General features: G+C 40.1%; 1 protein-coding gene across 7 annotated transcripts in view; it reads right to left on the bottom strand.

Moving 5' to 3' along the window:
* Positions 1–456: 456 nt before the first annotated feature.
* Positions 457–25843, bottom strand: part of add3a (adducin 3 (gamma) a) — a 38555-nt gene continuing 13168 nt past the window's right edge. For 3 of the 7 annotated variants that reach the window (XM_088373389.1, XM_088373391.1, XM_088373392.1), the window contains 14 exons: positions 20484–20728; positions 14735–14873; positions 13791–13942; positions 13335–13415; positions 11105–11254; positions 10363–10506; positions 10069–10167; positions 9459–9635; positions 9117–9371; positions 8523–8627; positions 8016–8102; positions 6862–6982; positions 4786–4875; positions 457–3108 (listed from right to left, as the gene is read on the bottom strand). In XM_088373389.1, the coding sequence (XP_088229515.1) occupies positions 2855–3108; positions 4786–4875; positions 6862–6982; positions 8016–8102; positions 8523–8627; positions 9117–9371; positions 9459–9635; positions 10069–10167; positions 10363–10506; positions 11105–11254; positions 13335–13415; positions 13791–13942; positions 14735–14873; positions 20484–20678 (2049 nt within the window). In that variant the 5' untranslated portion in view covers positions 20679–20728 and the 3' untranslated portion in view covers positions 457–2854. Of the gene's footprint in view, positions 3109–4785; positions 4876–6861; positions 6983–8015; positions 8103–8522; positions 8628–9116; positions 9372–9458; positions 9636–10068; positions 10168–10362; positions 10507–11104; positions 11255–13334; positions 13416–13790; positions 13943–14734; positions 14874–20483; positions 20729–24710; positions 25179–25843 lie in introns of those variants that run through there. The other 4 variants (XM_088373390.1, XM_088373393.1, XM_088373394.1 and 1 more) reach the window with 4 other exon arrangements.

Genomic DNA, 25843 nt, shown 5'->3' with positions numbered 1-25843 from the left:
GGGTGGCTCAATAGCAGCCGCATTATGAAATGGTACGCAGTTATTTGGAGAGCAAAGAAGCTTGTGCATGTCTCTCACGATATTCTCAAGGCCTCTTCTCATGGCTTTGGTATTCCTGTCAAGAAGGTCCACATATCCTGTGCCTGTTATTGTCCAATTGTTTATTGGTCAGACTCAACAACCATTGTCGCAAATGTGATTGAACATTTCACAGACACACAGGTTGTATATCCATTCCCATCCAAGACAAATAAAAGGAGCCAGTTATTTCCTCCTCACAGTTGAGCTCTTCCAATTTGTAGCGCTACAATGCAGCCAATGATCATTGTGCAAGCATCAATGGTTTAGATTTAACTTGGCTCACTTGATGCAAAAGAACATGATTGTGAATGAATACAGCGCAAGGCAGAACAATACATGGAGTGATGTGGATGCATAAAAAGATGAAAATGAGCATTCATTTTGGCAAAATACAGTTTATTTGTGAATGTACACTGATTAGCAATACATCTAAAAGCAATTCCATAGATTAGCATTTATATAAGGGGGTGTTCACAGATCAAAAAGTCGCTTGGCTCATTGTGGCATACCAAAGCAAACTTTTTTTTTATTATCATTTTTTTCTTTTTTATTGAAACAGAAAAGATGAATTGGGAAGCATTGGTAGCGCAAGGTGCAAAGAAACCAAAAAGTCAAACTGAAGGAACGCACATTCGGTTCACCCGGGAGCAATTTATGCCCATAAAATATCTAATGAATAAACATAGAATAAATATAGCCATACAAATGGAGGATGACAAAGACGACGATGCGATGAAAAAAGCTGAAAGCATGCTACAAGTCCTCCCTCCCTTCTTACACTTGGAGTTCAGGTCAACGACGGGTCATCCGACAAATACCACATTTACCCAAAACGTTGCACGAGGGGAGTGAAACGGGCGTACGAGATTGAATGCGCGTGTGAAAAGCTGCGTTTTGAGGAGTGAAGAAGAGTGCTGGTTATTGGACCCGAGAGAAGGGGCCGTGCAGTCATTAAGGGGATTAAACAAGAGGTCCTGTCAGGGTCATTGAAGCCTCACAACCCCTTGTCCAAAAACAATACAATATGGCTTTAAATCACACACTCTTTAAGCACGTATATCAACACTATACAAAAGTCATCCCTGCTTCATACTTCATTCGTGACACAGGAGGATTAGGGCCAGACTGCGGGGGGGAAAAATATACGACACAGATAAAATATTAGAAGAACTCTTAATATACAAGAATGAAATCATCTTTTTTTCCTCCCTAGAGGAATAAAAATGTCAGGACCGACTTAATTTGAACATATAAAACACAAATGAAATCGAAATGTTGCGAGGTGTAATTTTGTGACAGATGCTGGATTACAAGAATTAAATTGAAGAATAATGTTGTAAAAGAGAAACAAAGAATTCAATCATTTTACAACTGTTGTAATTTTACAAGAAAATGATAATCATTTTACAGGGAAAATAGGTCAATCATAAAATATGTAATTTTGTTTGTAATATTACAAGAGGTTTTAAAAAGATTACTCCATGTTGAAATGTTTTAAACCATTACTTAATACTAATTGCAGTGAAAAATTCCATTTTTATGGAGATACCGGCCATTTTTTTCTCCCATTACAACTTCGTATCTGGTAATATCTCGATTTTCACCACTTCAGTGAGGTCCTAATACTCCTGTTATTCTCAGCTGGCGACTGCAGAGGTTAGACATATCAGCACAACACACTTCCTGATTTTTGCTGAGTGCAGACATCATTTTGCACATGAAAAGCCTATTTTTTTTTCTTTTTCTCCTTCATACTGATTTCACTTTCTGAGTCTTCACTTGTATCAATTGCTTTGCTACTTGCTTGGTTTTTGACCACATACGACTTGACAGTCTCTTTCACGGGTGAAACCATCCTACTACAGTGGAAAGTGCAGCACAATAAAATAAAAAAATATATAGTTACAAATCTATAGCCGACGTATCCAGTTGTCAAATATATCTGTGTTATATTTATGTACTCTACTTTAAAATATAGTGTGAGCAATCACTTCTCCTCCTGGCAAAAGACAAAATAGGCGCCTGGAAAAAGCCTAGAAATGAGTACAAAAGGATGTTGAATACAAGCAAAATGTTCAATAAAAAAGGTCAGATTTCATGCGATGACTTCAACTACACTAAAAAAAAATTCCGGTTTGTCCCAAAAGTAAGTAGGAAAATGCTACATATGTAAATTAATAGTATCCGACTGGCTCTTTTGAGATGTTAACGCTAAAAGGCGCATGACTCCAGTTTGGTGAGTAAATGTGTGTCGATGCCGCAGAAGCGCAAAAACGAGAAGAATGGTGCAAAATAAGAAGAGCCAGTAAACAAATGGACACATACCCTGTGGCCACTGATGGGGAGAAGTTGTCCAGTGTGATGTCATCGGTCATGAAGCCTCTTAGTGATTATAAACTCAATGCAAAGGCAGAGGACCACCAGATGAGGATTTAACAAAAAAAATGTGCAGTATACACTCTTGACTTGAGAATTATGTTGAAATGATCGTACTTTTAACAATTCTAATTTCAGCACAGTTGTGGAGATGTCACTGAATCAACTTTGAGTACTGCATTTGTGATTCACTTGAAAATGCTCGACCACACTATCCCGTCCATTTGCGTGGGAAAGTTTTTTCTTTTATTTTTGCCAATTCTTTTTTTTTCTCCAAATCATTTCTTTGTATATAAAAACTCTGAAAAGGATTAAACACAAAAACCAGGAAAACAAAGACAGCATAAAAGACAAAACATAAAAAGATGCCCTCCCCTTTCTATCATCTTGGTGGCCCTCAGGCCTCTGTCTTCTCTTTCTTTTTGTTCTTCTTTAGGAAGGACGGCGTGCGGAACTTTTTCTTCTTCTTGCCGTTGGGCGACTTGGAGGGCGAGCTCTCCTGAGACAACACCTCTTCGATCTTGTCGGCCGAGCGCACCGTCGTTTCCACGCTCTCCGCGCTAGTGTTGAGCTGGCTGACCCGCTTGCACAGCTCATCGTTGGCGTCGCAGTGGTTATCCTTGCCGTTCATCAGGCCCGCGTGGTTGACTGCTGGGGGAAAAGGACCCGTGAACACACGAGATTGTCATTCATACTAATAATGAATCATTTGTGAGCCTACAGGAAACAATACAGATGCAAAGCTAAAATACAGCAGCCCATAACTGGGAGGACTTTACTTATTTAAGCCTTGCTTCATTTACGTGGCGATTTTTATATTCATTCCAATGTGGCAGGCTAGTCAACAACACTCATAATTATGAAAGAAGAGGAAGAAATTATAGTGAAATCATCTGAGTTCAAACTATAACACCGGCACATTAAATTCAACTTCATTAACATTTACCAAGCATGCTTTTAATACTCTACACTGCGCTCGTGTCGTAAATATGTCGCTGCTGGCTTGGACACACATTTCAGGTGTTTGCTGCATTGCCACTGTACTTGTGCGCTACATATTTCATAACATGGCAGCGTGAAACCCATTGACCTCATAGACTAAAGAGCCTGTCCTACTCTCACTTTAAAAAAAATAAATAAAAAAAATAAAGCCTCGTTTTTTTTACAGCAGACTATATCGTCTGTTCACTTAAGAGCCTGTGAGTGTACAACTCCTCCTATGGGCTCAACAACACCAAGAAAGCACTGGTATTAAATAAATATAATGAAACGTTATCACCACTTCTCAGGTTATTTTCGTGGTTCAAACAAAAAGCAAACAATACACTGAGGCCATCGTGAAAATGGAGCATGGAACAACTGACCCGGATTCAAGCACAAGTATCTGACCTCACAGCAGCGCCATCATAAAAGATGGCTCCCGCGAGTCCGCACAGCGCTATGGGTTAATTGCTACTGCTGGTGTGTGGTTGTGTATGTTTGGGCTATGAGGGAAGGTGACATGAAGTAAATCCTGTGATGTTGTCAGCTACTATTTAAGTAGGAGCGGCCCTATGAGGTAATGCTGCTGGCTTCACATGTGAAGGACGTATGGAACAAATAGAAGAGAAAGGTACAGTGAACACACATTTATGGTGGAGGAGGTATTCCAGACCCTCCTGCAAAAGCTGATAATAAAATGTAAACGTATTGTAAATGTACCGCAGTGTAATAAAACTAATTGCAATCCCAAGATGTTTAGAAAATACTGTCTGGATAGAAGTGTCTGTGTACAGTACATGCATGTGCCTTTAACAGGTGGATCCTAGTGAGGTGGGGTGCACGTGAGCACCTGTGTGTGAGCAGTAGCCAACACAAGCTCAGGTATTACTGTAGGTATGTTGTAAGAATTCATCAAAAGGTCACTTTTGAAAACATCATAATGCTTTATATCGCAATTGGCACCAAGTTGCCATGGAAACAGGATAGCGAGCATCACTATTCCCCCAAATTACAAATGAACTGCTCGAGCCTATTAGCTAAATAAAAGTAGACATTTTATATACGGAATTTATTGTAATGGTGAAGCTTTTGATAAGAATCACAGATTATTTGTCGTGACTCAGCTGCTGCTTCGAAGTTGTGTCATCGTTTATTATTAAGATTTGTGTTGTAGCTAGCACAACTGTTTCTAATGAAATTTGACATCATATTATAGATTTCCAAGTGTGTAGCCTACTAAAGCAACACTATGGATATGAGTGATAGCTACCGTGAGAAAGTCGCTTGAACTTAACAGATGCACAGGGCAGGAACTTAAAGAGGCGGCTCTGGTGCCGTGACTGATACCTTTAGCTGGAGTGCTTTGTGGGGACTGGGTGAGCGACACAGACTGAGAGAGCGTGGAGCCGTCGTCCGAGGTTAGTTCGTGCTCGCCATCTGTGTGGAGGGGGGAGGTAGTGGTGGCGGGGTGAGCGGGTGTGGGATGAGCGGATTGCGGGATGGTGGTGCGTGGACGTGGATTGAAGCAGTGGCAAAACAGCGGGGGCGAGCCGGTCCAGAGAGGATGCGGGGATTGGGATGAAGGGTCAGGAGGGAAGTGGGGGGAGGTGAGTCAAGAGATTAGTGATAGCACACACAAGTTAGGATTCAGACATGGACAGATACTCTTCTGAAAATTTGACAGAATCCTTGTTGGATTCCTTTCAGGGTTTTCTCTTACCTGGACATTATTATCTTGACAGGAGTACACTATATACATGTAGGTCCTTCAAGATGTTCTATTTCGCTATGGAGTTTACCATCATAATTGATGTAATTATTTTCTTTCTTTTTTTTTTTTTAAGCATTAGAACAAGACTGGCGTTGGCATATGTATTTATAGCTTCTCAACAAGTGGTGGGCAAAATTTATACTGAATACTATATAAAAATGTAATTTTGTCATTAAAAATATTTTAACTAATTTCTGTTTTATATTTTTTTGCAATTTCCATTTTACATCATCGATTGATAACCTGGGATGGATGACCATGCCCATCTGTTAAAAAATATATAAATACAAAACAAAAACATCCAACTTGTTCTTTGAGTAAAAATATTAGCCTGCCAGTTTAAAATGTTATTGTCCTTCAAAGAGCTTTCAGATTATTTTCTTTTTATTGCAGGAGTTTGACCATTATTATTTTTTTTAACTTCTTAAACCTACCAAACTGCCCAAATCTTAAGTTATGAACATATTTTCTTATTTTATGCATTACCATAATGTCCTATGAGTGCCAATGTTAGTATAGTTAATGTGCCAGGGCAGCCCAGCAAAAGTGGCTTGAATGCTTTTAACAGTGCACAAAAGCTGCACCCAAACCACAATGACAGATTAATTAGCACGTTCAAGTTTACACACTCAGAAAGCCAAGGCCTGGCTCACAACACGTACATGCATTCATGTTGCATAACAGGCTGTGGAATAAGTTGATTTGCTTTATGTCTGTGAGTGTGTGCCTGTGGAAAACCTATTTCCATACAAGTGAGATTTCAAGAGTGCAAACATCTTATTTCATATGCACTTTTGAAATATATGAAATGGCTTTTTGGATGACCATATAGTGTGTGTGTGTGTAGCCAAGTCATGTTTTAGGCCAGTCCAGACGGTCTCCAGCTGGCATCCAGATTGGCCAGTGGGGATTCACAGGGCTGTGAGGGGCAACGGTGTCATAGCAATGACCGGCAGTCTTGAGGCTGGTGTGAAGACCTGCTGTCTGTTCGTTCTGCCATCGTTGGGCCTCTTGTGCCCACACGCTACACTGACACTGTATTACTGCACTGTCCGCACGCGCATACATGAATGAACACACGTACTAAATGCAAGGTGGCAGGTTTAAGTAGCATGCAGACTGTTGAGACCGCCTCTTCTCTATTTGTTCATTATTGATTTTTCCCATGCCTCTCAATATGATTAGCATTTGGTGTTTGGTGTGTACGTTAGGTGTGTCTGTGAACAGAAACAAAGGGTCTATTGGGAGTGTGTTTGTTGTGTTGTTTTAGCTCCCTAGTGGCTGCTGCTAAGCTACATTCTATAAACACACACAACAACCACATTAGGTGCATTGTGCAATGAGCTTCGCTACAAGATGATAAAAAAAAGTCACTATATATGTATATAGTGTGCCTAGTATTTTGGCTCTGTGAGTTACTGTTTAAGAAATCCACATTTAATGAGCCATTATATTCAAATATTTGATCTTATAACTAAACCACTATAAGATGATGTTTGTGGTTCATCTGGTATGGAAACAAGATAGCGACATTGTTACGTTTCTCAGAGCGCACGTGTGTTGGAATTTTATTTTTGTCATTGAGAATGAAGTAAAGCACCAAATGTCACAAAAAATAAAAGCAAATTTGTGTGTGGCCGTGCACCACCTACCGAGACCCAGTTGCCTCAATTCCACGTTTTTGTGATACTCCTGCAAATCTTTCTCTGACAGCTCACTGAAAGGGTTGGGAGGCAGTGGGGCCATCTGCTCCTCCTCTGTGGGCACGTATGGCTGCCGTGGACACACACAAACACATATACACACACATAAACATTCTAGTAACCCCAAAAAGGCAAAAAAGAATGATACAGTAAGTATAGAAGAATGAATCTACTCCAGTCTATATTTTATCATTACCACAAAAAAAAGCTCTTCAACTGAGGAAAACTGAATAACCACTTCAAACTTGACTCATTTCAAGACAGAAACGTTCTGACATCTTGAACCCAGATGGGAAAACCAAATCTGCACAGACTAGACAATGAAACACACACACATTGCCATTGTGGTAACATGCAGGCTATGCATACAAACCACGATCCAACCACATCAGTGAAATAAAATCTCTACATTTGAGTATTCAAACACACCATTACATGTTATCATCCAATTAAGAACACAGCACAATGATTTGTTGTACGAATACAACACACAATGGGTGAATGTGCTTGTGACTATTCGAAAACAACAAAACATGCTCTTGGTGCTGTGACACAAAACTATATAAAAGTGAGGAAAATTCTGAAATATATTGCAAACAACCATTCATTAATATTTGCGGGTATTTACCAGAACATGTATCTGCACTTCAGCCTTCAACACAAGATACCAACCAGACTCATGTCAGCATTAAAAGGTAAGGTGTGAATTATTTTTTATCATTTTATAATCGTAAAGTATTTAAGCAATTTTCTTATACAATCAATTCATTGAAAGATAGAAGAAATAGAAAATAATTGAATATGGCACTTTGGTTAGCATTTGCAGCAGGATGTTGTTACTTGTCTCCCTCTAGTGGCTATAAGGTGTTACTATTTAATCAGTTTTGTGTAATCATTTTGGACCTGCAAACATTTAAGACTACACCCAAGATTATCACCGGCAGTCGATTACAACAAATCAGCTGCATTCAGTGCTATGCATGGTCTTTGGCAATAAAACCCTCAAAGCAAACCTACAATAGTAATTCCTACAAATTAGTTGGTATTTATTTATACTTTTAAATGTTTTCTATCATGATGTCATTGTGTGTTTTGCATCTTACCTGTCGTGGTTGATCAATTGGGATGCCAGCAAGGTGCTGTGAGCGCGGCCCTGATGTTGTCAGGTCGCATCGATTCTGCTCTCTGATCTGTGAAACAAAAATAAGAATACGAATAAGAAGAATATTAACTCTAACCCACACTCATGGTCTGCATATTTCTCATGTGCATATTTTTACTATTGATCAGAAAAGAAAAGATGCAGTTCAGGCAACGTTAGCATATACTTCCCCTAACCTAAAAATTTCTGCTGGGTAAATTGCAAGGATTGTAAACATAATATAAGATTCATGGCAAAATAATGAAACTTGCAGTCATCAAAAACCAAAACATTCAGAAAATTGCAAGGATTGTAAACACAATATCAGATTTATAGCAAAATAACTAAACTTGCAGTCATCAAAAAACACAACATTCAGAAGCCCATCTTTAACTACATAACACTTGCAGGGCTGTTGAATCTTGGCTGTTAAATCATCCGGAATTGTGTGACGTGATGTCAGACTCACTTTGTTTCTCTTCTGCAGTACCTCCTTGGGGTCTGTGTTGAGAGGGACAAATTGATTGGGGTCCTCAATCCTGATTGGCGTTCCAGTCTCCTCTGCTTTCATCCACTGTAAATGGAAATAATAATAATAATAATAATAATAATAATAATAATAATAATAATAATAATAATAATAATAATAATAATAACAATAATAGGTATGGCATTGTCAAATAATGTTACAATCGATTATTCTACCAATCATCCCATGAACCTGCCCCTGAGATGGATGGTTGGAGGAATTCCATTCCATTAAAAAATATATATAGTTATTTTTGTAAAGGAACCGTAATACCTAAAATAGACCTGACCTGGTGAGTCTAAGACTTAGACTAAAGGTCAATGATGGCAAATGAAGTTGGTGTTCCATGCAGTATAATAGTGCTTTGTTTAACCAGCAGATGGCAGTATGATGCTAGAGTGTTATAGTAGTTAGACCCTGGCATCTTTAGAAAAATTATTACATTGATTATTAAACGGAAGAACTACACCCATATTCATGTGAACAACTCAAGTTGTGAATCTTGTTGATAAGAAATTTGTAACTTGTGTTTACCGTGGTTGTCCTGTTGTGGTTGTACCGGTCATCTCCACCCTCCACGTTGACCTTGGTATAACTGTTAGGTGAGTTGAGCCAGCGCGTCTTCTCCCGCTGCTGCCGCTGCTGCAGGAATTTGAAGGGAAAGTGCGTGGCGTCCACATCCTCTTCGAACATGAACGCCGTGACGGTGGCGGGGATCTCCACGTCGCTCTTGTGCCTCGGTTTCTCACGCATGATGGGATGGCGGTAGGCATAACCTGTCCTGTAGCCCTGGAGAGCAAACATCAAGAACATAATCAAAGATGGAAGCTCGGTCACAATCAGGATAAAATCATAAATGGTTACCAATTGACCCACCAGGTTATCCAGCATCCTCATCAGTGACTCAAACTCCAGTTCCCCGACCTTCCACTTGTACGGGCTGCTTACAATTCCGGAAACGGTTGAGGCCACGGCGTACACTCGCGATTTGTATTTCTCTTGGTCAAGCACAATCAGGTTGTCTATGCTGCCAGCACAAGAGATGGCATTTACCTAAAAGCAGCCACAAAGAAGGAGGGGAGATGGATGTCAGTTTGCGCAACACACTTGACAGATGGGCTTTTTTTTTTTTTTTTTTAACCAACAAACATCTGTCAATCAAATTTTGCCAACTAAAATCCTCCGTATGCTGAATTAGTGCAAGAAATGCTCTTTGTTAATCTGCACAAGGACAAAATGTCATTTTGCAAAAGACACAGGACTTCAACAACACGAAGGAATAAATCACATAGCACAAAAAACATGCTTGGGAGGGATTTATTTATAGAAATTAAGCTGGGCTTTGCTGCAGGATTAATGTTCTTTTTTTTTTGTTTGCTCTACCGAGCATTTATGTAGGAGATTTGGACACACCGAGATAAAAAAAGTGAAAACAAAGATTTGCAAAAATGTCAGCCATATTGAGTGTTGTTCAGTCTGATTGTACCTGAATTTCACAGGCATATTGCGCATTGTAGATGTAATGAAAGGCCTCTTCCATAGATTCACCCAGAGCAACCAAGCCATGATTGCGCAACACCAGAACCTTTAAAAAAGAGAGCATATTATTCATGGTTCAATTGTTTTCAATTGTTGACAAGTCACGTACTGCTATTTTCGCCATACATATTTGATATTGGACTGATGTCTGTTTAGCTTTAAAGCTTAAACACTAAAAGTGTGAAAAAACACCCACCCTTTGCATGATTTAAATTATTTTATGTTTAAAAGGCGTTTTCACCTTTGCTGTAGGCCCGAGTGCTTTTTGCAGCTCTCTTCGCTCGGCTGGCTCATCGAGATTGCCATTGTAATTGAAATAGGCGATGTCACCCAGGATGAGTGCCTCCTGAGAAATGGGCAGGATGCCGCACTTCATAGAGGACACCTACAAAGCAGGGAGGAGAAATAAGATCAAAATAGGTCAATGATTCCCAACCATTGTGCAAGCAAAATTATCCATATTTAATGAAACAATGTATTGTCAACAATAAAGTTGCTTTGTGCACCAATCCATCCCACCAATGTATTGTAGGCGTGTGAAACAACTACACGCTTTTCCACTAGATGGCAGAAGGTACATAGTCAGTAATCTGTGTACAATAAACAGCATCATTTTGGAGAAAATCACATTTACCCCATTTTTGAAATAATAAATTAAGATTAATTAAGGGATTAAGATTAGGGGGATGTTATTAATATTTGTCAAATATGGGTTTATGAAGCCCTTTGAGACTCTTCTATGATGAAGGGCTATATACCGTAAATAAAATTGACTTGACACAATAGTGTGTGTAATTATTAATAATGATATCAATCTTCGTGAATCATTATGTTAATGGTTTCGGGAGCAGAATATTTGTGCATATATAGGGAACAGGAAAAATATATGCAACACACAAATCTCTGTTCACATTTTTAAATGATCACTCCTATTACCGGTGACCTCACGGGCTACCTGGTTGTACGAAATTAAAGAGACTTACAGCAGCCGTGGCAGGAGTGTGCACATGGATGACACAGCGGGTGTCTGGCCGTATCGAGTAGATGGCGGCGTGGGGACTGAAACCGGCTGAGTCGATGCTCAGGTTGGTGGAACCCTGCTCGATCACCTCGCCGATGATGTTGACCTTCAGCTGGGGAAGGAAGGAACGCAGCTGGAGTCAGCATGACTTTTTCCCAAGTGTTTAATCTGAACCTTTCTCCCCCAGAACCTTTGTACCATCAAATGGTTTTACATTGAAAGCTCACATAACTTCTGCTGTAACACATATCTAGCAGATAAATCCATCCGTCCACAAAAGCAATAGAACCAACACCATAAATCACACTAACAACCGCTCCTCACGTCGACAAGCCCCTCCATAGGAAACGCACTAGACTGTTACTTGCAACATGATACAGTAGCGATAAGGCAACTGCATTACCATTCCCTTATTGGATGATTGGGAGTGATATTGGATTCAGCATAGAGGTACACGACCCGAAAGAGAGAATAGCAGACATAGACAAACGGGAGAGAATGAAGACACCTGGTCAGAGAGACAGATGTGTGAAGCGGAAGAAAAAGAAATGACCCAAGTGTGTGCAGATGTGAGGGTCCGGTTGAAAGTTAATCGCAAACAGAAAGCCTCTGTGGCCTGCAGGCATCATGCACATGTTGTTCTGATATAAAGCAGAAAACCACAAGCTCGCATTTCCCTTTCACAACAAAAACTGTGAGTGTGAGTTGTAGCAACAGGAAAGGGCATTCATCATGCAGTTGGACGCACATGAATCAATTTTACATCTCCCTGTTGAACACAGACTACAAGTTTTTTTCTGTTTCAGTCCTGTGTCCTTTCCAGCTAAAAGAAGCCCATTCAAAAAAACAAGCAGAAAATCCATTTGGGGTTAACTAAATTAACCAGCTTGTGGTTAGTCCAATGTGTAGCCTTTTAACAGGATAAGCAGTAGAAAATTGTTGCAAGTTGCAAACATGTCACTTTGGCATTTGACACAATTTACACACAATATTCAGTTTGGTGTTTACTGATTGTTGACCGCACCGGTCATTTTAAAACATTGGTCTGGCGTCTCCTAACTCAGATGGAAACTACATTATGGGTAGATAATTCATTGATCTTTCAAAAACCGAACCACCACTACTGATGTCGACGCAGTCAGACAAAAGCAGCTGTCAGACAAGTGAAAATTGATTTGCGTCCATCACATGTCCAGTAACTTTTCACCGCCATGACCTTCAATAGTTGCTGCTCACTCACACAACTCTACAGCAAAGAGGCCCCTGTGATATCCACAGCATGTCAAAATATGTCAAAGGACGTGTCAGAAAGCTATTAAATGTGACATGCTTAAACGACGATGATAAGAAATGTCTAAAAATGGCAACAACACTCAAGAGTGAGGGGCATTGGGGGAGGGATTGGTGTGTGTTGACAGGAAGCAAGCTGACCACTTCAACCTAGGGAACAGAGCCCATCATCTAAAATAGTTGGCTGGGATTTGGATCAAACTTCTAACATTTTTGCCAATAATTGCCTGGAAACAAAAGTCCATAATCAAAGTACTCGAATTGACATTGGATCTCAAACAGACATGTGGAGGTGAGGCAGAATGGAAGTGACCATCATGATGACACATATTCAAAGTGAATTATTTCCCCTGTATTTGGGACATTTATCTTTAATAGCTGGATTTGAAAGATGCAGTGCAGCCACACTGCTCAATCAAAACGTTAGAACAGATGTTGCACAGACAATTACAGTATTTCTTCTTTTTTGGACTTTGCCATTATTTTGGGATCAGAATCGAATTAGTTAGTCACTGTCAGATGGCTACAGTATGTGGTTTTGCTCATTTTATGTCTTGAAGCAAAGCAATGATGGGTACATTTGTGTCAATACTAAACCAGAAAATTTTCCATGTAGCCTATTTTTAAAACAAAATATACAGGCAGTAAAATGTTAATCCAGTAAAACAGGAATGCAGTGAATTCAGCGAAGGCCAAAGGCTTTTTAACAATGTTAATTATTAACATAAACAGCCAACGAATATGTGCTTCAGTCATTTTGAAAGCAAAGTCCAGCCAGAGGACAAAGCCAAGAACACTTCAGGTTTCTTCATTTTGTGTCTTTTGGTATAAGTACTAAATAGTGTTTCTGTGTCTTAAAAACATGTTTGACTTTCTGCAATTAAAGATTTTTTGAGTCTTACCAGGTTTGATGCAGACGCCTCAGCAAAGGAGAGCCCTCTGGGGATGATAAGGATGTGATCTTGCTCTTTGCTGATTCGGGCCTTTGGAATGAGAAAATACTGATTTTATTTCTCTAAAGTATATACTCAACCAGATAACATAATAATGAAGTTCTACTGAATGCCCTGCATCACCATTCCACTGATAACACTCAGCATTAGCCCAAAAGAAAACAAAACAAAAAAAACACAAAACCAGCAAAGCAACCATCTAATTTGATGCGGCTCTGTAAAAAGACTGAACAAATTGAGAACTTTATTTGAATTGGACAATGCACCAATAGACCCAACAGATGGAGTCGTGATGAAAAAGTACTGTGGGTGTCATTGTATCTCATGATATATTGTGCAAGTACACTTAATAAAAAGAGTGACCTGTCCACCTGTACTCTAAATGATGAATTTAGGGAATCTTACGGTGATATAGGAGCTGGCAAAGTGGGCCCAGTTAAACAAGTCCACCAGTCTGTAGAGGCTGGCCAGTTTACAGCGTGTCAGCTTCTCTCCTTTCACCATGGCACTCGCTTCCACATTGTACAAGTCGTTAATGGGTATGACCATCCCCAAACCTGAACAGGAAAATACAAAATAAAATGCATGCAATAAAGAAATATGCTTTTATTTAATGATATAGAGGTATAAAAATTAATCGATTAATTAATCGCCTTGCATTTTAATAATCAAGTAATCGCTTGGAGACTTTTTTTTATAAAAGATTGTACAAATGTTATGATTTCAGGCTCTCAAATGTAATAATCCTCTGATTTCTGAAGTCCTTCATGAAAGAAGACTTATTTATCTTTTGTGTTTAATCAAAATAAGACATTTGAAAACATCTGCTTTTACGTTTGAAAACAATGATCGATCTTGTGTGATATTGCTTAACTGTTGTTTAGTTCTTTTATGATCACTAAATAATACAAGTAAAAAATATTGGTTAAGAAACTGTAATTGCGGGGGAAATATTTTTAACACAGTCTAATGTAAATAAAATTGTATCCAATTAATTGATGGAATAATCGATTCTGAAAATACTCAGCATGTACTGGCTCATTTACTGCTGCAGCCTTTGATATACTAACTTAAAAGACTGAGCTGCTCTGATCCCTTTAACATATGATCCAGCATTCAGTTGCACATTCCACATGTGCAAATGGAAGTAGTTTGCAAGTCATAACTCCAAGAGAATCTAAAGTGAGAGAAAAATGCATGGCTCTTCCGGTGTCTGGGCCTAGATCAGCATATCAGCCTTCAAGAAGGGAAAGTCTTTAAATATGCTTTTTTTTTTTTTTAACTCTGGGTGTGTGTTATATTGTTGACTGGTCACCACGGTGACAGGTCACATGGCAATGAATACTCACTTAGTGGGGAAGTGTTGTAACCGGCCATTGAACTCGCCATGAAGAAGTCTGCAATCTGTCTGAGGGCCAACAGACCAGCGGGGTTGTTCCCTTTGCATTGCTGCTCTTGGATCAAACTTTCCAATTCCTCCTTGAAGGCCTGGGGATGGAAGTCAGGAAAGGAAGATATTAGATGACAATGTGCTCAATTTTCAGGACATCAGGATAAATGATGGCACATGTGCACACTTGTGTGTAAAGATCTTGAGGCATGGCAGATTAGAGCACACGTAGGGAAGACAGTGGAAGAATGACTGTGGGAACAAGATGTGGGACACAAGCAGCACTTAATCACAGATTAGTCATGCTCCTTAGGTGTCAGCAGGAAGGCAGCCTCAACGAAACTGATTGGCTGATCAACAAGAGTACACTCCATAGGCTGAATAGCTAACAGCATGTGCCGTCTTTTGTGTTTGTGAGGCTAATCTTGACATCCAGATCAGAGTCACCCCTTAAATCCGTGGAAAAGCATATTAACATGAGAAACCATACAAACATCCAAAGTTGAGCCAAACTTGTCATGAAATGAAAGACCGAGCAAGGCTTTTGTTGATGACTACATTACAAATAGAAAGGTGGACATACGTATAGAATGATATTCATCCTGTGTGGGAAATAGAATAGCCACACACTATCTACTAATTGGGTTCTGAATATAGTGTTCGGCTGCAGTTTTGATCAATTTTGTTTTGTGAGAGACACAGTACTGGAGTCATCAAAATTGAAATCAATTTAATGCATTCTGTAACTTGAAAAGAATGAGAACCGCTCAATGTTTTCAGTGTCCGAAATTGATCTGGATTGCACATTTGCCATTCATTTACATTTAGAAGAGAAGATTCCCTTCACTTCTCATTCTATCAGGTTGCACTCCATTTCTGGATCAGAATCAAGGTTTACGTAACTCACTGATTGAGCCTCTGCCTGGGCTCAGTGAGAAATACCTGAGGTACTTAAAAATGCATTGCAAAATGTGGGTTATACATACAGTAAAATATTTTATATAATTAGCAAAATGGGTCATGGAACCATTTCCAGTCTAGTAACAAGCATACTCTAAAAGAGTATTGCTGTTTTGATTGCGACTTCTCTGAACTGTGTCTGCAGAAAAGAAAATCCTGCACTTTGATGCTGCCTCCAACACGCCAACCATAGGCTCATCCGTGGGCGGTCTGCCAACAGAACAGGCCCGTGTGAGGGTGTTTTGTGAAAATTGGAGCAACCCCCTCTATGGGAGCACCGAGAGTCCCGGTGCACTGCTGAGTCTGAACCATGACCAAACATTCCTCTGTCCCTGGTGGCAGTGTTGCTGTGGTGACCGCCTCAAAGCGGATGTCTGACTGTGAACGGTTCAGGGTTGTGTTTCAGAGAGTTCTTTTTAAGAGACTCGTTTGCCATCACATTTGTGTTCGAAAGACAGAATCAAAGCCCAGCTGCAGAGATTGGTATTTTGGTTTTATTCTCAGGGCATTGGGTTGACTCTAATTGGGCTGTTCTGGTGATTTTAAAAGTTATTTCGCCTCCCATCCAAGCAAGCTTCATAAAAAGAAGAGCGAAAGCTGCCTTTCAAAAGGCACACAAATGCGCACATTAGAATGACACACACACTAGCAGGCATCTGTTCAACAGTTTGTGTGAGTACTAAATTCTCAAAAAGATTATGACAGCAGGGATTTGACTGCATCATGCAAACAGATTAATTCCAGGGCTGAAAGTGGATCTATCATTAATATTTGGACCACCCCCCTGACCGCTGCTGCACCAACAAAAACAACAACAAAGAAGTTGTTTATGCTGCTGAGGTTTGCAATAATCATAAAATAAAGCATCAGGTGAGGTTTGTGACATCTGTGGCTGCTATTCCCAAAGCACAAAATGGAAGTTTATCCTAAACTTGCACAAATGTATTACATGAAATAAAAAAAGGTCACTCATTGCTCATTGACTGATTATTTGGCATCAGTTTTCCTTCCCTAATAAGTCCTAATAGTACAATTGATTTCAGTAGGGTAGCATAAGCTACATTTGAAGAAAATAATTTCCAAAAGCCACAAAAATATCATCAAATCTATTTCCTAAAACTTGTTTAGACACAGCCTGTTTTGTGAGCACAACGTTACTCACAAGCTAACAACGTGACAATGTTGCAGAGCAGGAGAGCGTCTGCCTGCAGGCCAGGCAACGCAATCGATTATACTAATTTAACCTCAATGAGTGCATCTGTGGAACAGGACCTGGTCTATAAATATCATGCGGCTTGTTTTAAAAGCATGTTGCTTCACTCACTATGTCTATACATGAGCTGCTGCTACATAACCAGATAATTGCTGATGTCACTAAAAATATTTTTTTTTAAATCAAATATCGTGTTTATCAAGCTGAAAATAATTTGATTATGTGATAGCATTTTGTCAGATACTCAAATCCTAAAATATTCACCATACAGCAATATTGTCAGATTTTTATTGCTTCAGGTCCCCAAATTGAACCTGCAGAAAAAAGGTCACTTAAATTGCAAAGTAGCTCCTTAAATTAAATCACTGCTATGTAAAAATGCTCCTCAAAGAATTTATTTTTATTTTGAGCTTTTCCAAAATGCTACTCAAAGAAAAAAATATAATATAATATTTTGAGCCAATTTCCATACAGTACACAAAAAGTGTCGAAAACAACTAACAAGTGCAGAGTAGATATCTCTACAGTCATACATTTCTTCTTGAAGCTAGTGAGATAAGAAATTATTAAAATGCATCCTAACTCCCAAATCAATTTGCCTTTTGCACAAAATTATCCAACCCCTTCATGCTGTGCGGGCAATGAGGAAATTTCATTAAGTTCATAACCCAATAGATGCTGAGGAACGACTCGTGAAACACAGCTGGCTCTGTGGGAATAAGAGCGGTTTCAAAAAGAAATCTCTGGAGGAAGTTCAACCACTAATGTTCTATCAAAGAGCCCATCGGGGCTTTAAAAGAGAAGAAGAAACCTAATAGAGGGCAGCCGTTATATGAAGCCTCACGCAAGACGGTTTTCAGCACAGGCTGCCAAACCACATCAATTATCTACTCATGCTTGCTGACAAGTGGCAGAGGAAGCGAGTAATATTCACACTTCCTTTAATTCATAATAAAAATACCGTGAGATGAGTAACGTCAAGTTTCCGCATACGGAAAAAATGCAGGAGAGTGGAGAACGCATTCAGAAAGTCAGATGACAAGGTGCAGAAAATAGAAGGAGCATGAGAAACTGCGTCTGAAATTCAATTTCAGGCGCTCTAATCTTTCGACCTTTTAGACGACAGAATGAGTCACGGCAAACAAATTTTCAGAAGCCCCCAAAAAATTTAGCTTTGCAAATCTGCTGCCAGGGTTTGCATCCAAATCCATTTTAGTTTTGTATATATGTAAAAAAAACAGGCAAATAAAAACAACTCAAACCCCCTCAAGAAAATGTCATAAATTATTTTGCTCCATTTAGCAAAAATAAATAAAGCGCACACTAAAACTGGACACGTTGATTAGTTTCCTTCTCTAAGCACCCATTTAGTTTCACAGTGGTGACATCATCTGAAGTACACAACCTTTTCTAGTTTATCTTCAACTCACAGATCACGTCTGTGATCTAAATCTATGTGTGCACACAGTCAGGTGTGCTTTTGATAGTGGTAGTCCAGTTTCTGTATGCATCTCATTGTCCTAGAAAAGTTCAATCGAAGCTAAACACATTTTCTCTCAGGGAGGCAATTGCAACTAAATTATTTTATACACGCTTTTAACTGTGATAATTACGTAATATGTCAGTGTAAATAAAAAAAACATCATCTGTACAAGCAGATTTGATAGAGCTCTTGTATTGGCTATCATTTTATTGTGTTATGTGGTCATAATGTTATGGCGGGTTGGATCTTCAATGTCTATGAATCCAGACAGTGTCAAGGATTCAATGTTATAGACTTCCAAAAGTAAACACGCTTGCATGATAGATACGGCTAAGTTGCTCCAAGCCTGGTCTATATTGGTCTGACTTTAAACGCAACCTGCAATCTGAGCACCAGAAGCATGTAATCTACGACTCCACTAGTCCTTGAAGAGTGGAATCCAAACAAACAAAAAGGAGGAGAGACTGCGAAAGGAAGACAAGTCGTGAGAAGGAGGCCACTGAGCTACTGACGCATACACGATGTTGTTTTTGTATTGCTGCTAAAAGATGACTTGGATTAAGAGACTGAGAAAGCAACACTTTGGAACTTTTGGGCCTTATTCCAAAAGAGACATTAACTGACTATATGTAAAGTGCATAACCATTCAGTCGATGTGTCATGTCGCAGAAAATTGTCCAAAAAAATGATGTCATCAATATTTACTATTAATCCATTTGGCACTCTGTACTGTGCAAATGTCATAGGTCTTGATGGTTATCTTGGTCAAGGGCAAATTTTAGCCCTTGCATTGGATTTCAATGGCCATATCTAATGTCCCATATACGTCAGTGTCACTGTAGCACTGAATGTTATTAGTTTGTGGTTGTATTTTTGGAGGGGAATGTACAATCGACTGAAATTCAAATGTGCAATTGTAAGCGAACAAGTGATGCACTTTTTTTTTCAGAGCTGTTTTCCACCATAGTTTCAGCAATCCTGCTGACACCCAAACTAAAAAGTCAGCGCGAATCTGCAATTCAGTTTGATAGCATCTGACCAAACTTTGATTGACCTTTTTTATCATTCGTCATCGTCACATCTGAGTGACTCAAGTTGCATACAACCTAGAGCAGTTGAACATCAGCCTTGAGTCAACAGTGTTGAACAAATATTCCAGACCCTATTAGGGCTAAAATGACAGGTTAGGTTAGGTTTGTTGTACCATCTTGACAAAATGTGATATGAAGTGTTCAAGGGGCAAATTACAAAGCACAATGCACAAGCACGACACCAAGCTGTGTTTAAATCGTGTTGCTATGAAGGTTTTTGCCTTGGAGCCAATTCAATCTGGAGACAACAGAGAGACAAGACAATACCTTGTATACTGTTCACGTACACAGCACCATTTAATTGTGCCCTCACACAACCTTGTGCATCAAAATAATTGCTAAAGAGCTCCGAAATCACAAACTGTACCTCCAGTACTTATCTCAAGTTTATCTGGCACAACTCAAATAATTCTCACGAACCTGGACCGCCGGGGATAGAAAAGCAAACAACAGCATTACGAGCATTGGCAAGAATATGCTCTGCTCTCACTAGGATGCCGACGACAGCAAAACCTGATCCAACGTGAGGGCTGCTGGCCTGAAGGGCATTTGAGGAATTCTGGAGGCAAAGGGTGTGGCACATGGTGCTTCTTTCAGGATTTTAGCTTGCCACTGGCATTCCGTTTCCAGTTGCTAAAAAATACAGCTGAATATGCTATGCATGGGGTTTCAGAAGAGGGCAAAGTCCATAGGAGGTGCTTATCCAAACTATTAGCGTGTGGGTTTTGAAAGAATTCATCTGGTTTTTCATTTCATTCTGGTCGGTTGTAGACCCCAGCATCAATTTGGGAGATTTATCGTATACTGACAATAGCAACTATAAAATGCCTAAGAGGAGTTAAATTGTCTCATAAGCCAGCAAGTAGTACAGTTTTGAATGCATTTCAAAATACCTGATTGGTACAAAAGAGTTGTGTCAAGTGTGCTGAAGTAGTGGAAACAACGGGTTATTTGAACTTACAGGGCTTTGTAATATCTGCGTGACCCGTTTCTTCTGTTCCAGAACGTTGAAGTCCTGTCGGAGGTCAGGCGACATTTTCCTGGCTCGGAGGTACTCTGGATCGTTGACATTGACTCGATCAAAGTAGCGCTCTTTGGTCTTGCCACTGGGTGTGGGAGGGGTGGTCACAACCCCCTGGTGGCTGTCCACACTCATCCCTGTTGCCTTTCACTTCTTTGCTGAATGGCTGCCGCTCTGAATCACGCCTGAGGATAGATATCGAGAGGTCAAGAGGTTAGACGAAAAATCCAGTCCATAAAAATTCAATACCAACTATAAAAATGGCATTTTGTCATACAGCATGGCTTGTGGCAATCCAAATCTCAACACGCCCCCCAGTAAAAACTATTTTTGCAAATAACTCCTTCAATTTGAAAGCAAGCTGAAACTGAGATTCAAATGAAAACAAAACTATTTTTGTTCCTGTTTTTGGCATCTTCTAACAACCTGAAGAAGTTACACATGACACTACTAAATCAAATCTGCACTCCAATTTAATTAGCTTGCACTTATGACCATATAAACCGTACAAATTGAGTCACACTCACCAGGACACATCAACACAGCAATGAGTATGCTCTTTCTCTATAATTATTGTTTTTTCTCATATCAGATGACAGCTGCGACAATTTTACAGTTAATTAAAAAAGATTACGTTCATTGAATTACTGTAAATAATAGTGTTTGTCAGGTCAAAGGATGCTAATGAAAATTGCACAATTTTGCCTTCATATGGGAAAAAACAACAGATAAACTGATGGGTAGCTGGGATTTACCTCCTTAGCAAGCGAAATTGATGGAAAGAGGACCAGAGAGAAAATACAAATTTGCATCAGTGGCTGTTGTTGCTGAGGATAAGCCGCCTGTGTATTAGGGAGGGGTGGGGCCAATGTGAGCCCGAGCAGATGGTGTTGGTTCAAAGGGTGAAGGAATGAGAGGAAGAAATTTAGGGAAGGAATCCAGAGGATGAGAATTTACCAAAATGAATACAAGCTGACCGCATTCCCTCCTAAGGAAACCGTGCATGGATAAGACTGTTATGTAACCTGATATTAAATTCGCCTCCCCTGCTTGCCTGTAAGGGAGTCTTTTGAACAATCATAGAAAATCTTAGTGCCACCGACAACAAATACTTGACACATCAACATTTAAAGTTGTTATTTTACATGAGAGATCAACCTAATTGGATTAGCTCCAGAAAGTAAAAGACACACACTAACAGTAAAGTGCATAAAAATGATATCTGGCAAAGAGTTATTTGTCTGGATGCCAAGAATTTGCTAAATGCCTGGAATTCAGCATGTCAAAAAATACAACAGCTGCAGCCTTACCAAAATATAATAAGCCCCCTAAACTCTAGGAGTGGGAACAAATACAGCACACGCACACACACACAGGGTTGCAGGATTGTGTAATAAATCCAGCGGCATGAGTTGCCCCCTCCCCTTGTTTTACATTCTCTTTTCGGTCTCTGTCAATAGAATGTTGTCCCCATCGTGAACCCCATCTCTGTTCACACCCAGATAGAGCGTGACTGTTCGGGAGCATAAGGGGTGGTTAGCCATATTGAGGGGCGTTCTAACATGACATGCTTGTAAGAGAAAAAATATATATATCCAGCAGTAACTTGATCAATATTTTATGACAAATTCAGTCATATTCACACAGGTTAGCGATAAATCAGATGCCATATGCAATGCCGAGTAACAAGTTGAGTTCATATGAAATGTGATGTTGGAATACAGTGCTGCATTGTGACTGTGTTTATTCAAGAGGAATCTGCAGGCTCAGGCAAGGTGACCATGACCTCGAAAACCTGTGACAATGGTGTGTTGCACACCTCACCCCGCTTAGTCACAATTCCTGCTTTTATTTTTTCTGGACCTTTGCAACAGATGGGAGCGGACAGTGAGATCAGATTTTTTCTGCACGTATGAGTTTGAATTAGTCCAATTAACATAACGCTGGTGATTGAATCAGTGTTTTCCACTCCACTCCAACGAATTAGGGCTGACAAGACCAGAGCAGCTCGGCAGCAGCACCAGCGCTAATTGCTGCTTCTAGAATAACGATTAAATGAAACAAGACTTCTTACAGACATCTTCATGTCAGACCTGCGGCACTGTTGTATTACGCTTGTTGACTGTAATATGAAACTTGAGTGACATTGATGCGCGACTGCATTCCATCTTTCATTTAGTTTACAAAATAAGCTTCCCCTTCGATCTCAATTACAACAGCTTACTGTTTATTAGCAGGAATGTTCACCCGTCATGCACCAGTGCTCCACTGACATTTGGAGCTGGTCCAGAGCCAGCAGCTCAGACAACACACATCACTCCATCTTCCACATGAATCAAGCAACCATGCATTCTCTTTTTGTTGGGGCTCTAAATATCATAAAAATGTATTTAAAATAAAATGACAGATTTTGAGCTTTAATTTGAGGATATTTGCGTGTACATCCAAATTAGGTGTAGGACTAACAACAGTTTGCAAATATGCTTTCCATTTATTAAGGGCTCAAAAGTAATGGGACAACTGGCTGCTCAACTGTTCCATGGCCAGTATGGCTGCCAAAGAAAACATGTGACTGCTGATAAAAGCAGCAGAATAATTCAGAAGTGTTTTGGACAGATAATGACTACAGGCATAATGTGAAAGCAACCAAAGGATTGGCCAGTGGCCATCAAGTATTAAAAATTATTAAAAAGAGCAAGTTTGATTTACGATTTTGTCCCAACAAAGTGAATATCATTCATACGAATATAAATCTTGTTCATTTCATTTCAACCAAAAAGATGAGAACTGTGCTGAATCATGGTCCCAATAGCACAACAGTCAACAGTAATCACGCCTACGTGCGTGTGTGTGTGTGTGTGTGTTTTGTCATGTCTGGGAAACTGAGAGCCCCGCAGTGTTTTTTGTCAAGCATATGGTTATCAGGTTGGTACATTTGGAAGACCAGCTGGAAACAGAACGTGTTAGTACCTGCGTTTGCCAACAGTCAATACTGATTAGGTTCCACATGGTGGAAAAAAGAGCGTAAATTTTGTGAGCTCTTGGAAACCTTCCCTCATGGAACAATCCATCACAATGTGGAGATGAACTGGAAAGAGTTGGTCAATTGTTATTTAGAAAGGGTTACGTGACATCAAATTCATCGCCCGTTCAACACACATCAACTGACTTGCAGAAAATTTGTGGAGGTCAAAGGTCACCTGGAGCTTATCTCAGTTGATTTTGAGAAAAGTTTGATACACCCTGGACAGCCAGCCAAATGCAAGGCACCTCATAAGCAGATGTTTTAATGAATTAATATTAATAAACTAAATAAAAATGAGACATCGGCAGGTCGTGATAATGTCTTAAGGTTTCAAATGTGATGCTGAGCTAAATTAGAACTGTCACTGCCTTGGTGGAGGCAATACCACTGATAAACATCCACCTGCATAACTTTTTCATGCTTGGGGGAGACACCAAATTATAACTGCTTGTGTGGCTGCCACCTCTAAATATAGACAGCCTTGTGGGTTACTTTACAACCTCAAAAGTAACAATACCAGGAAAGAATCTCTAGGGCAGCTAATTATATCCACACATGCAAAATCCACACATAGCCTTGCAGTCCGATACACACATGCACACACACACACGCAGACACAGGAGGGGGCGTGTTTCCACGATTAAGCAAGCCAGTATGACAAGGAAGACAGAGCTAGCAGTGAGGCAAAATCGGAGCAACTGAAAGCCGCACACAACATGCAGGTCTGTTTTTCAACTTGCATAAACTTTTCGGAGTCATTTATTTGTATTTCACAAAATAATGCTCTGGTGCCGCAGTGAGGCCAAGTCACCTCGTCTGAGTTGCCTTTCACATAAAGACTCCACACATGAGATAATAAGTAGCGCTAATCTCCTCTGGCGCTCACACTCACTGCACAGTTAGCACCATGTGTGTTTATAGTGCGGCATTGAAGGCCCAAGCAACCCAACTTAGCGTGGAATTCCCCTTAAACTGAAAATCAGTCACAGGGATGGAATGACTGGGAGGTGCAGCTGCGGTGCAACACAACACGAGACACGTTTCAACAACAATGTGGCTGTGTAAAATAAACTCTAGCAGACAGTTTGAGGACAGCCTACTTGGAAAGCCAAAGCAGGTGTAAATATACAAGCCCAACCAACCTTTTATTTCCTCCTTGGTCAATGAATGGGAGAGAAGCAGCAGTGGTGGTAGGTGGCAAAACCAAAAGAAAAGCACATGTCTCTTTTTGTCCTCTAACCTGCTGCCTGAAATCTTGCATCAACTCCCACAGATTCAGAAAATAAGAAAAGCAAGAGAGCTGTGTGAGAGAGAGAGAGAGCAAGAGCAGAATGACCTAAGGGAACACCAGGAAGCGATCGTAAAAACAAATCAGTGCACTTGTCAATCTAGATCCTCCATGTAGCTGCTCTCAAGTGGAGTCGCGATGGGGCAAACGGCAGAGCTGCTTTCTCCTTCAGCTCCCTGCAGGGCTTCTTTGCTCCTCGCCGTTCATCAGGGAGAGATGAATCAACAGCTGTGAGTCTATATGTGAGAGGATCAGTTTGTGTGTGTGTGCCCTCTGCAAATGACGGTATGTGTGTAAAAGAAGCTAAAGGAACCACGTGATGCAGGCTTAATCCCCCGCCCAGTGGCTCTCACACACACGCACATGCACACACATCCGTGTGCAAACACACACACACAGCCAAACACGACCAATCAGAAGCAGGCTGACACAATAATCGCCCTTCCTGCTCCACCCTTGCCTCCTCCACCTCCTCTCTCGTTCGCTCTCTCCCGCTCTGCACTTTTTACACCCCCCTTTGCTCATTTTCTTTGATCAATTCAAAGCCTAGACACTCTTCCACATTCCACAATCCTCGCTCTCTTTACATCTCTTACTGACACAACCTCACATAGCCCACAACTGTCTCCGGGCAACTATACTTAGAGGTCGGGGATTATGATGCCGTCCAGCCGCAGACCGCACAGCCTTCTGCAGTTGACTGACTTACTGTAAAGTTGTTTGCAAAAGACACATATTAGACTCGGATGGCCCCTCAGGTGACAAATTTGCCAAAGATCAATATTTAAATATAAATGATCCTCTGTCACATCGCAAGTCAGCATCAAGGGTCACTCGGAGTTAATTGAGCATATGTGATGTTTAATCAAAATTTTGATTCATCTTTAAGCAAGCCACTTCTTTATTTTGTTACACTTTTAAGACAAACTATAATTTCATGCAGTTTCCTTAGGGGATTGGCCACATTTACTATATTCTCACTTTGAC

The sequence above is a fragment of the Syngnathus floridae genome, chromosome 4 (genome assembly GCF_059516105.1).
Source record: "Syngnathus floridae isolate MCC-2025c chromosome 4, RoL_Sflo_1.0, whole genome shotgun sequence".
Classification (NCBI taxonomy): Eukaryota; Metazoa; Chordata; class Actinopteri; order Syngnathiformes; family Syngnathidae; genus Syngnathus; species Syngnathus floridae.
This window is presented reverse-complemented; position numbering and strand designations above follow the sequence as displayed.